This window comes from Sander lucioperca, chromosome 12 (genome assembly GCF_008315115.2).
Source record: "Sander lucioperca isolate FBNREF2018 chromosome 12, SLUC_FBN_1.2, whole genome shotgun sequence".
NCBI classification, from domain to species: domain Eukaryota; kingdom Metazoa; phylum Chordata; class Actinopteri; order Perciformes; family Percidae; genus Sander; species Sander lucioperca.
The window spans coordinates 12,939,215-12,954,572 of record NC_050184.1 but is presented as its reverse complement, the minus strand read 5'-3'; the positions used below and the strand labels follow the sequence as shown (position 1 = coordinate 12,954,572).

Genomic DNA, 15,358 nt, shown 5'->3' with positions numbered 1-15,358 from the left:
AGGACTTAATATTGTGTCATTACATTGAAACAATTGGGACTTTTGGTGTCCCCTGGTTTCTTAGAAAATGCCTGAAACACATTTAGCTCATCGTGAGACATTAACACGGCCCACCTACTGTTCTTATTTGTCCTGTTATCTTCTCTTGCTCTGTAAAGGACTCTGTGACCAATCTGGTTATAAGGCAACCTCTAGATTAATTACACCTGACTTGTGTAGCGTCGTGTTTTAACATTTAACGTTTTAGATGTGGAGTGTTTCGCTCATGCTCTTATTACAAAACCATAACACTAAAACCGCCAGAGACGACGCCATTGGGCATTGTGATTCAAAAATGTAAATGGCTCGGTCATTGTTATTGCTATGTTTCCCTCCTGTCCTGACTTTTCCCAAAAAGCTATTCTGCACATGACATTTAGGAAACCAAATAGAGGGGTTTTAGGTGTAGTTATTCACAAAACACCCCCCTTCAGCCGCCAGGATTAACGTTGGTACTCTCCTCTGCAGTTGAATAGGCGCATTTGCATGATGGCCGTACAACACATTCAGACAATGAATGGGACATAGAAACTCATTTGCATGCCAATATTCACTCACATGCACTTATCTATATAATCTATAATCACAAAGGTGTGTAGGCCCACGGTATTCATCCTTTTATGTGTAGAATATCAGAAATGAACACAGAACTAATCACACTTTCTGTCTGACTATAAAAGTTGTTTCCCGACACGAGAGTCCCATATGTGCGCTATACGCTGCTATAATAATATCAGAAATGTTATTTGTGTGACTCTTTTGAACAAAACGTTAATGCTTCTATTCTATTTCAATAAATTGGCGAGGATGTGCGCGATCAGATTGCATGCTGTGTGTTGACTGTTAAACTGACACAAATATAAATGCTGAGGGGACTTATTGTCATTCTTTCATATGACAAAAGGTGATAATCTAATCATTTGCAATGTGATTATATTATCAATTTAGTTAAAAAGCCAAAATAAACATGATGAAATTGATTACAATGTATCAGCATTTGTTTCATGCTTTCAATGTTTTATGCTGCAGGTTATATGCTGTTTACAACTCAGAACAGAAGCAGATAGAACCAAATAGATGTGGGTTTTTTTAATTAAAAAACGTTTTTTTGCAGGTGTTGCTCACAATAACCTCACAACGTACCACTGAACTGAACGACACACAGCGCAAATGACTGGACTATTACTGCAGCAGGTGGCAGTGTGAAAATATTTTTCCTAAAAATAGATGGTAAAATAGCACATATTACACTGCTAAGAGTACACCAGTTTTGTGTGGGTTCAAGCTTTTAGATAAGCTATTTAGCTGTGAATAGTGTGTGGGGAGCTGTGTGAGTTCTTGTTGCTATAGAGATCAATGCAGCACTATAGAGATGCAGATAGATGACGTGTTAATGGCCTATCAGCCAAACAAAAGGTTATAGACGCTTTTGGGTGTCGGACTTGGCGGTTATAGTAAAAAGTGTCTGGTGGAACTAGTGTTACGTCTCCCATCACAGAACACCCTTGAGTTCATAGATCTGCATTATTAAAAGCAATCAACAGCAATCAGCTCAAATGAGTGCAATCCTGACACAACAGAGAGACCATTTAGGAGTAAATGCTAGAAAAAGCAAACGAAAAAGAGAGGGAGAGAAAAAGAAGCTACTTGCTTTGGAAATATAATGTATAGGAACATTTCTACTTAGTTTAGTTAATTAGTTCTAGCAACATTAAGGCAAACAGAAGCAATGAAAAAATGTCACAGGCCCTCAGCTGAACTATACTACTGTATATTAGCATTATGTTTACTGCTAATTGCTCACCCGTCCTCGCTCCATCTCCTTCGTGGTCATGACGATGACGTGTGTATTCTCCTGATACACCATCTTCCAGAAGTCAACGACCGTATTCTGTAGGCACCCTTGGGTGGCGATGAAGACTTTGCCCTCATCCTCGTGGCGCTGCTCTTCATGCTTACTCTGGACAATTATATACTGAATTAAATATTTTGACACAGAGAAAAATAGATTCATATTCACACAGAAAATGTAATAACGTGATGTAACTACCTGATGATGATAAACAGAATAATACTAAAAAGTTTCACTTCTTGATATAAAATATTCCCAATTCAAATAAAGAGAAGGTTTGAAATGGTTGATTATATAATAGGTTTTTCTTTACTGTATGATATGTGTATAACTTTGGTCCATCTATGATTCTGCTGAATGTTGTGTATTGCTGCCATCTTTTGATAATGTACTTTTGTTGATAAATGGCCTTGCATACAGCTGAGCAGACTCACTCTGATGTAGTTGGCATTGATGTAGTCTGAACCAGGAACATCTGGATCTATTTCCCTGAGTTCAACCCGAGTTGTGTCGACTGAAAACAAAAAGTCAAACTGCTGTTATTGCACAACAAAATGTCAGTTTTCTGAGATCACACTTGGTGTTTTTTTCAAAAACTAATGTCAATTGATAGGCTGTGAGCTATCAAAGCAAAGTCTTCACACTCTGCTGAGGCCTCTACGTCATTCTTTCCACAGGAAGTTGGAGAGACAGGAAATGGTAGGTTGCTGCATTACTCACAGGGGAGGATATTCTTGTATCTGTTTTTGCTCTTGTTTTCTGGCTTCTGGCCTTCTTTCCGGGGATACAGCAGTTTGCACTCCTGCTGCTGTAGTACCTGGTAGTGGAAACAAAAGAAAACAATATTTTGTGTTCCAAAAAGTTCCAAACAAAAGAATATCTACTATAATGCAACTATTCATTCTGAGGTGATTCATTCATATCAGCCATAATTAGATTAAAATGTTTAGATACTAATTAAATGTTCCCTGTGGAGTTTTAGACCTCCAGTAGCACTATGGAGCACACAATCCTGCCAATGGTTGATCAACAGGTGGCTGAAATGCCCCAACAAAGAAAGAGAAGAAGAGGATACACACAAAATTGTTTTTCTTCTTCTTCTTGATAAGTAAGTATAATCTGTAAAACCTGGTATTGAGCCAATACATACCAAATTAAAATTGATAGCCTAATATGCCCTGACACAATGGAAATGATTCACATTAATGACCTGCCAGTGGCATGAAAATGACAAATACAGGAAGATAAGAGCATGCCACAAGATCAACTTTGACATCATTACTCAAAGGTCAAGACAGCATAAATACATTTGCATTTCCCTTAATAGACAAGAATACAAATACCTCTGGAGAAAAACATTGATGTAAGACTACAAAAATAGATATGGAACAGACGAATAAAAATGTCATGGAACAAATGGCAGTATAAGATGACATTTTTGATCACCATTATAAATATAGGGAAGTTGTCATTAATCAAGCTGTATTTCCCTTGATTGATTGCAGCGCGCTAGCTGGCAGAGCTAACGTTAGCGCGCTCTGTTAACATAACTAGCTAACATCGGCAGTCAAACAAACATCAATGATCCAATGTCTTTTTGATAATCCACATGTTTTTCTTGCAGTAGCCTTTCTACAATAAAACGTGCTAAAAGTTACTATAATCCGTTCAAGGAGTTGATAAGCAGACAGATTAGCTAGCTAGTTGATAAGTTGTCTACTTCCACTTTATAAACAGATAACCATAGCAGCTAACGTTAACGTAACGTAGCTGCTTTAGCGATGTTTAACGTTAGCTACATAACGTTAGCAATATATCTTGTGTAGAATCCAGGACCGGCAGAGCAGAGGGAAGTGTCAGGGACCAGAGACATTTATTTAGACAAGTATTTAGATGAAGTGAGCTTGTTTGACCATGGAGATGGGATATGCTCGCTTATAGCTTCACCACAGTCGTGTGTGTCAGCCGCGGGTAAGAGGTCGAGGGGTGTGGCGATGACATCATTGATACGATAAGTATGCGGCTTCGCCGTCCAAACGAAGCCAAAAGAGAGCCGTTTTCGAATTTTTTCACCCTGGGACCAGGTTTCAAAAAAGTGCGTTTTCAGGCAGTGCGTGTGGACGACGGGCCCAAACGATGCTAAACATGTGCATTTGCACCAAAAAGCGTCTCCATGTGGATGGCCCCTGAATGACTCTTGACCTGAATGCATAAACTCCCACCTGGATGTCATCAGAAGATTCTCACCTCTGGCTGATTAGCCCTTTGTCTCGGGAACAAAGGCATGCAATACACTAACTGAAAGAAGCAACCCTGACCAGAGGGGGAGAACTAAGCCAAGGTATAAAGAGAAAGAACCGCTTCCCATCAATGTGCATGTAAGTAAGTAAATAAGTAAGTAAACTAACCTTTGTCTTGTGTACCATGCTCTGAGCATTAAAAGTGTGACAACACTGTAAAAGATGTTTGTCTCGTTGCCACGACACAAATGACTCGTGAAAAATAAAGAAAGAAATTGAAAACTGAAACATAGTCAGTTTCTCCAATTATTTCTCGTACATAGGATTTGAGTCATCCAGCTCTTAACTGGTGCCTCATTTACAGTAATAAAACTGTTGAACACCGAGCCTTTAACTCCTTAATATCCAGTTTTCCACTTTTATTTCCTCTTAAGTAGCTGTAATGTTGTTAAAATCATCTTATTCTATTCTGCTTCTGATTGAAGCTAAATGATTAGATTTTATTCAAACCCAAGACTCCGTGTTTTTATGGCTGACCTGTTCCATCAAATGGACATATTCTATATATCTGCATCATTCCCCACGAAATTTAGTCTAAAATATATTTGTTATCTTCGAGAATTTTGGGATCTGCACTAGAATTTGAAATAAAGTTCTGTGGTTTGAACAGCAGCCCACCATCGAGACAGTAGGGTTTAAGAGTTAAAGTGACTGGAATTCCAAAATGATCAACAATATTAAATTCTAAAAAATCATGATTCAAAGGAAACATTCTGGTGCTGACAGCTTTGAGCCTACATACCTCAAATTCTTCCCAGAATCCCTGTTTGGGTTTCTCAGAGTTGTCTGCTACTTTGTTGAGCTCTCGTACCCGGTTCTCGATGTTGGCTGCATTTATTCTCGTGGCGTTAAAGGGCTGTCGTTGTCACGTTGGGACAGAAATGTAATTAGTCAACAGAGCAAAATGTAAAAAGCTCAAGTGTGAAAATAACATTTTTATGCGGTTTGAGTTAACAACCATATTGCAACACCATCCATGCCGTCAAGGTACTGTATGCAAAAGATTCACCAGACTGGATGCTTTTGTTTGTTTTATTTCTCTTCCATACCTGTTTGAGGTGCACTACGATGCCACTTTTCTCCACCATGGGGTTCTTCTTGTAGTGATCCACCAGGTCAGCCAGGGTGTCGAACCTCTCACCGCCGCCCACGTCGTATTTACCGTCCTGCTGGAAGCAAACATCAACAGTTCAACTACAGTAACAGATGGTCTGAAGTAGGGCTGCCTGGGTACCAAATTCAATACTTTTTAGGCACCGACCGAATTGCCTCTAAAGTATTGAGTATTGAAAAATGCCTCGTCATTCAATACCCAATTTCAATACCTAAGGAGCAGTGTTGGGAGTAACGCATTCCAAAAGTAACGCAATCACAGTAATGTATTCCTTTTTGCAGTAACGCAGTAATATAACGCATTACTAATACAATTTCGGTAATATTATACCATCTCAGTAACGCAAGATACAATGCATTTTAATACAACATTTAGTGGTGTTTCATTTTTTTAAGAATTCACCAACACCGCAAAACATTTCTTCACAGGGAAAAGAAAAGCTGTATTATTTCCTGTTGCTGTATTCGATGGTTGAGATGACTGCAGAGACAGATACATTTGCGAGATGGATATTATTTTCAGGAGTTATTACGCTGCTGTCCTGTCAATGTTCCCGTGGTCAGAGCCAGAACCACAGACGATACAGACAACATCTGGTGACGGTACGTCAGCGCGGACAGCAGTGTGTCCGAGCTGCTGACAGATATAAACATGTCAGGAATTAATGTTGAGGCTTGCTGCACATAAATACCATTGCATTTTATCAGCCGTGGAAAGTAACTATGCCGTACTTCAATACAACTGTAAGGTACTTTTAATTGAGTATTTTCATTTTCTCCTACTTTCCGATTGTACGTTTTACTTCTCTATTTTTATAGCTTTAGTTACTTAGCATATTCATATTAATTATACAAAATATTATGAATAATCTATGATGTATTAAAGTGGATAAATGTGAGACTTAATTGATCCGATGGTGAAATTCAACAGCTACCTGCCAAGTCAAAGTTATTTTGGTGAAAGTAACTCAAAAGTAATGCAAATTCAGAGACAGTAATATTGTAATATAACTAATTACTCTCAAATGACAGTAACTAGTAATCTATATGTATATGTAATATGTATTACATTTTGGAAGTAACTTGCCAACACTGCTAAGGAGTAAATCTCATCAGCGTCAGTGAGCCAATAAGCATGCAGCATGCTTCTACCAAGATCTAATCATGTTTTTGATTGTCTGTCAAACATTATACGTCGTAGAGACACGCAGAAAAAACTCTGTTACGCACAGAGACGGGACTCACGTAGTAGGAGCTGAAAAATAAATAAAAAGATTTGTGTCGTAATGTTGTAATTTAGTTTTGTTTTATAAAATTGGTATCGAAAAAAGTATTGTTTAGGAACCGGTGTAGAAGTCACGGTATTGGTATCGGTATTGAATATTTTTGAACGATACGTAGCCCTAGTCTGAAGGGAGTTTTGCAAAAACAAATCATGACCTGCTCACAAATACATGACTCAAAACATGACTCAAAGCACCAACTGTATGCTGAGGTAGACCGAGTGGTGACGGAGAGTAACCTCACCTGGTAGCGTATCATAACGTGGGTGACCTTGGTCTTGCGGTCCACATTCTCGTGTTTCTCCTCATTGGTGAGAACTGAGAGGACGAAGTCCCCCGGTTTACTCTGGCTCTCCCGTACCAGGAAGCTACCAGCTTTGCCTTTGTCTGTCAGCAGTTTCTCTGCATCTCGCCCAGAGAGGTGCCCATGGTACCACCTGGACAGGAATGAGAGGACAGACTGTGAAATACCAACACATGAATCCAGAAACAATATTCAATGACATCTGACAGCTTGATTGACTGAGCATGCAAACCAACAACTTGAAGGATATCATATCATTTCTGGTAATTCCTCAAAATGGAAATCAACAAATAATCAATAAACATGCTAAGAACTATAAATCCTGGAAACTAAGTTTATATATTACTAGAATATTATTATTATTGCGTAGTTATTGATACCACTTACTAATTACAGTTGTTATGATCCCAGTTTGTATCCCTATGTGCCTATTCCCCACTCTCTTAATATTAGCTTTAAACCTACAATAATTGATTTATTTGGCCACTTGGGGACATCAGAAACAAGTTGTGAACACAGTGATTAGCAGACCTGTTAGCAAACAGTTGCTTATTTACACATCCAGCTGTTACGGAGCATCAATAGCATTTTGTTAAAGTTATATTTCTGGCCACGTGATACATTTAAGTCCAATATTCACTCTCTGTTTAACTCTTAACTCCTGAGGGAAATATCTGGCTGCTAAATGTTCCACTATGCTCTCCAACTAGTCGCTAACTGTGTCTTTCTGCTGTTTGGTGCTGAGCCCATAGTGTACAGCGCGTTTTTTTAGAACTTTTTAACTGAAAACAGCTGCCTGCTACAGTCGAAAGTGACGCTATGAGAGCAGTGGGAGTCAACCAAAACAGTAAAGTTGCAGCCAGACAGCTAAACAACGAGCTGAAACTCACCACAAAGCTCCGTAAAGCCAAGGGGATCTGCAGATTCAGGTGATAATTCTCTGTAGGTTTATCACTACGAGTGATCCCTTTTACACACAGTAGTCGCCTTGTTTTCACATTGTCATTTGATAACAGTGTCATTGTAAAAATATTACTTCTTCAAATCCTGTGGAGATCGAGAAGCTCAGCCTCAAGCTGGATGCTGTTTCAAGGTGGACAGATTATCGAGACAGGGAACAAGAGCTAAGACGGAAAGTTGACCAACTGAGGGGGAGGAAAAGCAATATGCTTCATGCATTGTGAGCGTAGACTCCTACTCGAGAATGAAAGTGTCTCTTACATTGCTGCACTCAGTTGCCTCTCTCATTATGCCTTACTCAGTTGCTGATGGTAAGATGAAAAACCTGCATGTGTGCGTTTTCTTTTTTTCCTATGTGGTGAGCATGAATGTGTAGGAGGCTCTGCCAAGAGACGTATGTAGAATGTAAAAACCACATAAACCATAACCATATATCACAATTGTTCTTAGACCTAAATAGAAACTTAGATATATACATTGCAAAGTGCAGATGTGTAGAAAAGGAAAATGGAACAAAAGTTATGATTTTCAAATGATGATATAAATATGATTATCTAGCTTTCTCTTCTGAAATGCTTCCTGTATGCATGGATTCCTGGCAGCTGCATTAGTCTCCCATTTCAATGAGTGTGTGTAGGTGTGATGAAGTGTATAGCTGCGTCCAACCTTTGTATACTCTCTAGAAGGATGTTAGCGTGTGCATACTTTCTGAATATAAACAAAAACAGCAGCACCACCCTCTTAGTTTGTTTAAAGATGCATTTGGGAATATGCTACTATTTATGCATGTGGATGTGAAGTGCATCTAAGTTTCATGTGTGGGAGTCCACGTGTACAGAATAATGCATCCTCCCTTGTCCCTGCAAACAGTATGTGTAAACATATATGTGTTATTGCTAAATGATCTAATGGCCGATTCTTTCCTATTTCCCTTCCGTTACTTGCTGGTGATTTAATGTTATCTCAATAGAATTGCATTGTAGTGATCATGTAGCACTAACTTTTTACAAATGATGTTGCTTAAAGTGATGCTTCTGAACAAACTGTTAAGTACATTTAGTTTAAAGCCGCACTAACTAAACATGTTTTATGTGTAATGTGAGAATTATCGCTAGTTGTGACAAAAATCACACAAAATTATCTATATATTACAGCTCTACAGAGTGTTAACCTCTTTCAGTTCATTGCTTACTGTTTGGACTTAGCGCTCTCATCAACCTTCTTTCTAGCGGCAGTAGGCAGAAAAAAAATGCTCTGATGAATCCACTAAAAGCTACTTATGCACCCTTAAAGGAGAATTCCCGTCGATTTCAACATGTAGCTCTGTTGTTTGTAAATTTGGAGTGCTGTCAAACGTGCTTTTAGCCTCTTAACATGTTCAAAAGTGCCTACCCATGTGAAGTTATTCCTTCCGAGTGAACACAGTGAATCTGACTGCAGTAGATGTGAAAGAAATGCATAAAAGTTGTGCTAATTCAGCTCTGTTTAGTTCCGCTGTTGAGACAGCAAGACGAGTGCTTCGGGACCGTCTACAAACTACAACTCCGAAAATAAAATACAAAAATATTTTCAAAAATAGGCATATGCTTATTTGGGTTGTTTGCATTTCTGTAAACCAATCACAATCGTCTTGGGTGGTGCTAAGCTCCAGACACATCTGATATTGATATATCAAGATGAGAAAAAAAATTGTATCAATATTGTAATGTTAATTTTTAACCATACCAAGCAGCCCTGTTGTGATGGCTCATAAAAGTTCAATTTAAGACGTGAAGCAGATCTGACCACTTGTTCCTATATGAATAGGAATTTATTTTCTGAATATTCAAATATGTTAAGATGTTATTTTTCCCAACTGTATATTTATTGTCATTTACTGTCATTTATCAGTGGCTTCCCCCAACACACCTCAACTACAATTCTACACATATCTCAAAACTGCCTCTTTAGGTTCAACATGTTTAAAAAGCATCATGAGGATGCAAAACTTTAATGCATAATATTAAATGTAACAATTTTCATGCCCCAAATTATATTCAAGAGAGTTTTGTTTTCTGCAGGGTGAAAATGCTTCACAAACAGCATTTAGGCCATAACAGGATACTGTGACTGCACTGGAAGCTAGACTAATAACATTTCTCAAGTGGTTTAGATGCTTCTCATGGCAGGATGAGGCTTTACAGTCTGACAACCCTGAAGAAATAAAAATAACTGTCTGTGGCCAGGGAGAAACTTCCGCGCAGTTTTTATGAGATAAGGGCAACATATCGAGCTGACCTTAGATACGTTATATATATATATATATATTTGTGTATGTCTGCCTGCATTTATCCACAGTGCTTAGCTGTATGCAAAGTGAGCTTATTTGCACGTGTGGGTGTTCTTGTTCGTCGGCACCTCTCAGAGGTCGGGTCCTTGCAGTTGAGTGGGTACTTGAGCTCGATGACATGGCCGTTCCTCTCGCGCAGGAGATCCTGTTGTTCGGTGTAATACTGCACCAGCTCGGCCAGTGTGGCAAACTTCTCGCCTCCGTATAGGTCGTAGTAGTCACCCGAGTTCTGGATCTTAATGTGGGTCACCTCATCGTTGCGCCTGAGTGGAAAAAAAAAAACTGTGTGAATTCATCACTCAGTTAGTTACCATATGTGTTAACAAAGGTGGTAGAAGAAACACTCAGCATTTTTCTCTTTGTGGTTTTCTCTTGTTCACCTCTCTCTCTCTCTCTCTCTCTCTCTCTCTCTCTCTCTCTCTCCTCCCCCCCCCTCCCCCCCCCCACACACACACACACACACTCACTCACAGTCGCATACATGAATTTACACTATTAAAATGCCCAGCTTATCAAGCCATCTACTCCCATTTTAAGACATTGAACCTAATTTTCTTAAAAAAACGTTAAAGAATCTGCAGATGTGGTGGCCTTATTTCATTCGTCTCCTGTTCAGGGTTCTTTTTTATACTAATGTTATGCTATACTGTGACACATTCATTTCTCTGCAATACTGGTGCTTTTTTTGCAAAGCTGAACATATTGGTATATTTAATAAAGGATAAGAAGTATACAACCGTTGAATATAACAAAGTAGATGTGCCAACACTGGAATGATAAATAAGCAACAAGCTACTAAAGGAAAGTGGAGGAAATGGAAAAAAAGGCTACAAAGCAGCAGTGATTTAAAAATACTGATCCATTTTATCACACAGACTATTTTTTACTTTGACTTCTATGAACATAACAACACAAATCTTCTCACAAGGGATCATCCCTTTGTCTTAATACTCTGTAGTTTTTTTTATTTCTAATGTATTTAGAGGAAGGCTGTATCGTGACTGCAGAACAATACAACAGAAATGCATGCAGCTGCTGAATTTAAAGACTGATAAGCCAGAAAACATTTGGTACCACTTTGCATATTCAAAGTACTCTGACTGCTTTAAATAAGTGCACACAAATCTGAAAACACATTGACACATGCACACGTATACAGTTCTAATCTATAAAGATATTTGGCTAGAAGCAAGTGAAGAACGATATGCGGCTCAAGCTCGATTTCTAAATGTACTTGTTTTTTCACATCCCATCTTTAGTGACTTCGTCCGACATGTTTCTTTAGCAGAGGTAAAGAAAACATCCTGTAAACATTAAGTATGATGACACACATACACACACGTACAGCAGAGGGGGGTTACTCCTCATTTCTACCGGCTGCGGAACGGCTCTGCACTCCGCCGTCCGTCAATACCCACCAGGTCCGGATTTGTTGCGGTACGAGTGCGGCCATGACTGACAGCTGAAGTCACGAAGACCCACTAGATCTCGCGAATTCAGGTAGAATAGAACCACAAAACCAACAACAGTTTGTTTCCATCCAGAGGAGTAGAGGGGAAACAACTCTGTGCTGTGTTTTTTAGTGCAGGGAAATATGATCCGCTGTGAGCACGGTGTATTTTATTTTGAAAATTAACCGGATGTTTTATTTTGTTTCTGTGCTCGACTTCCTGTCCCGCACAATCTGAATTGTGCTGAAATGCTGCGGAGCTCTCCGGCGTCCAGCAAAAATAGAAGCTCTGTGTATCAGCTCCGAAGGGCTGCGGACCGCCGGAGTCGGAACGCAGCCGTTCTGCAGTCAGTGGAAATACACACATTGACTTTAATGGAAACCTATTGACTCCGCCGCCATTCTGCAGCCGTTTCGCAACCGGTGGAAATTGGGGGTTAGCCAGGCAGTCAGTACTATCTGATCTGCAATATATATTACTTTGTCGATGAAATAGCCTCTCTCTCTGCAAACTGATTATCAGCTAATGGTCATATCAAATGGCACAAATCCTATTTCCCTCCATCACTTTTCTTGTTGTCCTCATGAATTTCACATTCCTTTTGTCCTTCTTTCCATCCTCTCACTCAACATACTGTAAATCCTTTCCTTCCTTAGTTCTGTCCTATAATCCATCTCTCTCTCCCTCCATCCGTCTCTCCCAGTATTTCCTAGTAATTGCTTTATGGCTCTATTAGTGACTGTTGGCAGGGTGCCACAGGTCTATGGCCCTGTTAAAGGCCCCTTCTCAACTCTCGGGCCAAAGCCCCCTTTTCTCTCAGAGATTAACAACATTAACTCTGGAATGAGCCAAACACGTCCTATTAGATTTTCATTCACTTCTCTGCTCTGCCTCCTTCAGACATTAATAACATTTATGTATTTATTACGATATGGCACATCTTCTTTACAGAGAGAATACAGGGAGCCAAGGTCAGCATCATGTCTGCTCGGCTCTGGCTCACTACTGTCTATTTCAATACATGACAGATTACTTAAAGTAATAATCTTGAAGATTTTCATTTAAATACATGTCCGTTAAGTCACTATCTATCTAAATAAGGTAACACAATGGGGATTGTCCCACTTATGAAAACACTTGCATTTTGCAGTAACTGTGTGTCTGTGGCAACTTTCCCGGGAAAAATCACCAGCCAGCGGCACACAGTGAGTAGTAGTGAAGCATTTTACATCACCCAGCAGGGGTTGGTCCACCAAAGAGGATAGCTATGAAGCAGCGTACTATTTTTCCGGTCTCTGCTAGCATTACGAGTAAATGGTTACTATGGCCGAACAAACAAAGGAAACAGTGATGACTACAGACAATGAAACATCAAAAACAAGTGAAATTGAGATCTAAAAACACACCTGCATTACAGCTTATCACCATAGGGGCTGCCACACAGAATAGGAGGATAGTTCTTTTGTCTCAGTAGTGGTTCCATACTGTCCACAATAACAAGAAACCCATCCAGGCCCATGGTGCATGTTTGCATCGCAGTGGATCATTTCCAGCTCAATACAAACAACTTGTAGAGCTGAGCAATGTTGCTTAAAGAATGGATCTGAATATTTGTTTAGCCTTGATGAAATGGCTTAACGCAGTGCCAGACTTTACCAGCTTCCTATCAACTATACATACAAGTAAATAAATTACCCAATTAATAGGTTTAAAACATTAAAATAACAGATATTGACAAAAATGCCTAGTTCTGATTATGTGTACATTATAAATATTCACTATTTTGCATTGTCAAAGTGATTTACATTTATAGTGTGAACAGAAGCAAAACAGAATGTGAAAGAATCACAGTTCTTTCGCAGTGAATCCAAATAAAAGAATCGCAGTTCGCCGTGACACTAAACTAAAATGAATTCATCACCAACCCACAAAAAAACTGCACTGAAAGAGAAAAATCCCCTCTCTGTCCATACAGAACTAATTCAGCTAAGTGAAACAACCTAAAATACCAGCTGCTTTATGTGGCATTCTGTCCACAAACAGTCCTTAACACAATGGCATTCCTCCGCACCATGGCATATTATGAAGAGTAAACTAGAATAACAAGCCTGTTGTTACTACAGTAGTGCTTGTTTAAATCCAAGCAATGCGCATTAATTCATGCATTCAGAAAATGTGGAATGTTTACAAGTCGTCATCACACATTTAATTAAAACAAGACAAGCAATGTCCTGTATGATTATTAGTTCAGCTAAAAAGGCGTGTCTGGCATAACACTGCTTTATTATTCTAAAGGTTTGCTCACAATTCGTTTGATTCACTGATAACAATCTAGATTAATCTCAGCTATACTGCTTTGTTACATATGATAATCAAATAAAACCAGGAAAGTTAAACCATTTTTTTTTTTTATCTATGTTAAATACAAAATGTATTTCTTTGAGAACATAAATCAAACTGTAAACAAGACCAACTTTCAGCAAAACATGAAGAAAAAACAAAGTATACATACAGCATGTCCTAAGAATATGCAGTGGAATGAATTCAAGTTAGTCTTTACTACGGATTTAATTTCATAATAGGATGGTACACTGCATTACTGGAAAACCAAATGCAGTAGATGTAAGCAACATAAGTTTGTCATTGAGTATCCTATGAACTGCTTTGCATTGATAGGGCTGACTAAGACGAAGCACAAACGTACATAATGTCCCATAGTCCTTCACAGCACCTCTCTATGTGAATAGCATTGCCGTTCTGCTGCAGCTTAACAGACCACATCTCCGTGTGCAAGATTACATGTTAAAAAAATTCTCCACATTCGAGCCACAACATTAAAGCCTGCAAATTAGTGAGTTTTAGTAATACACAGTATTTGGATCAGTATAGCATAGGCTCCACACAGACAACTGGGAAATGCACATAAATATGCACGTACAAAGCCCAGAATATATAAATTATTGCTTGCTTTGCCCTGAAGCTATTCCAAGCACTCAATACAGCCTAGATCACCATATCCAGTCTACTTTTGAAATTGAGAATGATAAACCTTTGGCCTCTTTTTCAATTCCCCTTTTGCATCCTTTACAGACTATTATGCTGTTTTTTAACCTAAATCCTAAAGAAGGCATGTTCAAATCTGATATAAAATTTCAGATGTTACGTCAGAGTTTGATGTTAAGTCTAACTCTATCAAGTCAAGAGTTTGACTTGATAGGCTGGAGAAAAACCAGGCATACAGCCAATGTACCATCTGTTGAAAAGAAGATCTTTTTGAACTACCCACTTCTATTTCCTCAGCTCACTAGGCTCCCTTTTGAAGGTTGGACAATTTGAGCCAAGAGGTGTCTGTCAAAATCAACAGTATCATAGAAAATGACTTGTACAATGGACAACAGTTATAGCAACTGTGGTTGGCTATATGCAAACACATGTGACATTTATAATTTTTTTTCTTTAATGTCTTCCCCAAGCGGTATTATCCCTTTGGCTTAACTCTGTTGTTTTTAAATGTGCTTCATAAATAAAGTTGGATTTGATTATCAAAAAAGATATGTGACAGTTGGATGTGGTTGGTCAGACACTGTGATGAGTGAGCTCAAAATATAGACTGCACAAATTTTAACATACTGTAGATTGTCTCGTTTTTTTTTCTTTTTTACAAACAAACTTGGTTAAAGATAACAGTTAAGTAACAACCATTGTCCATTATTCAAGAGGGAGTAGA

General features: G+C 38.8%; 1 protein-coding gene across 5 annotated transcripts in view; it reads right to left on the bottom strand.

The window, feature by feature from the left end:
- The window catches only part of ptpn11b (protein tyrosine phosphatase non-receptor type 11b), a 45,598-nt gene that overhangs the window by 6,619 nt on the left and 23,621 nt on the right, over positions 1-15,358 (bottom strand). For 2 of the 5 annotated variants that reach the window (XM_031286359.2, XM_031286362.2), the window contains 7 exons: positions 10,249-10,443; positions 6,832-7,024; positions 5,241-5,360; positions 4,934-5,047; positions 2,612-2,708; positions 2,326-2,405; positions 1,844-2,014 (listed from right to left, as the gene is read on the bottom strand). In XM_031286359.2, the coding sequence (XP_031142219.1) occupies positions 1,844-2,014; positions 2,326-2,405; positions 2,612-2,708; positions 4,934-5,047; positions 5,241-5,360; positions 6,832-7,024; positions 10,249-10,443 (970 nt within the window). The remainder of the gene's footprint in view (positions 1-1,843; positions 2,015-2,325; positions 2,406-2,611; positions 2,709-4,933; positions 5,048-5,240; positions 5,361-6,831; positions 7,025-10,248; positions 10,444-15,358) is intronic. The other 3 variants (XM_036008112.1, XM_036008113.1, XM_036008114.1) reach the window with 3 other exon arrangements.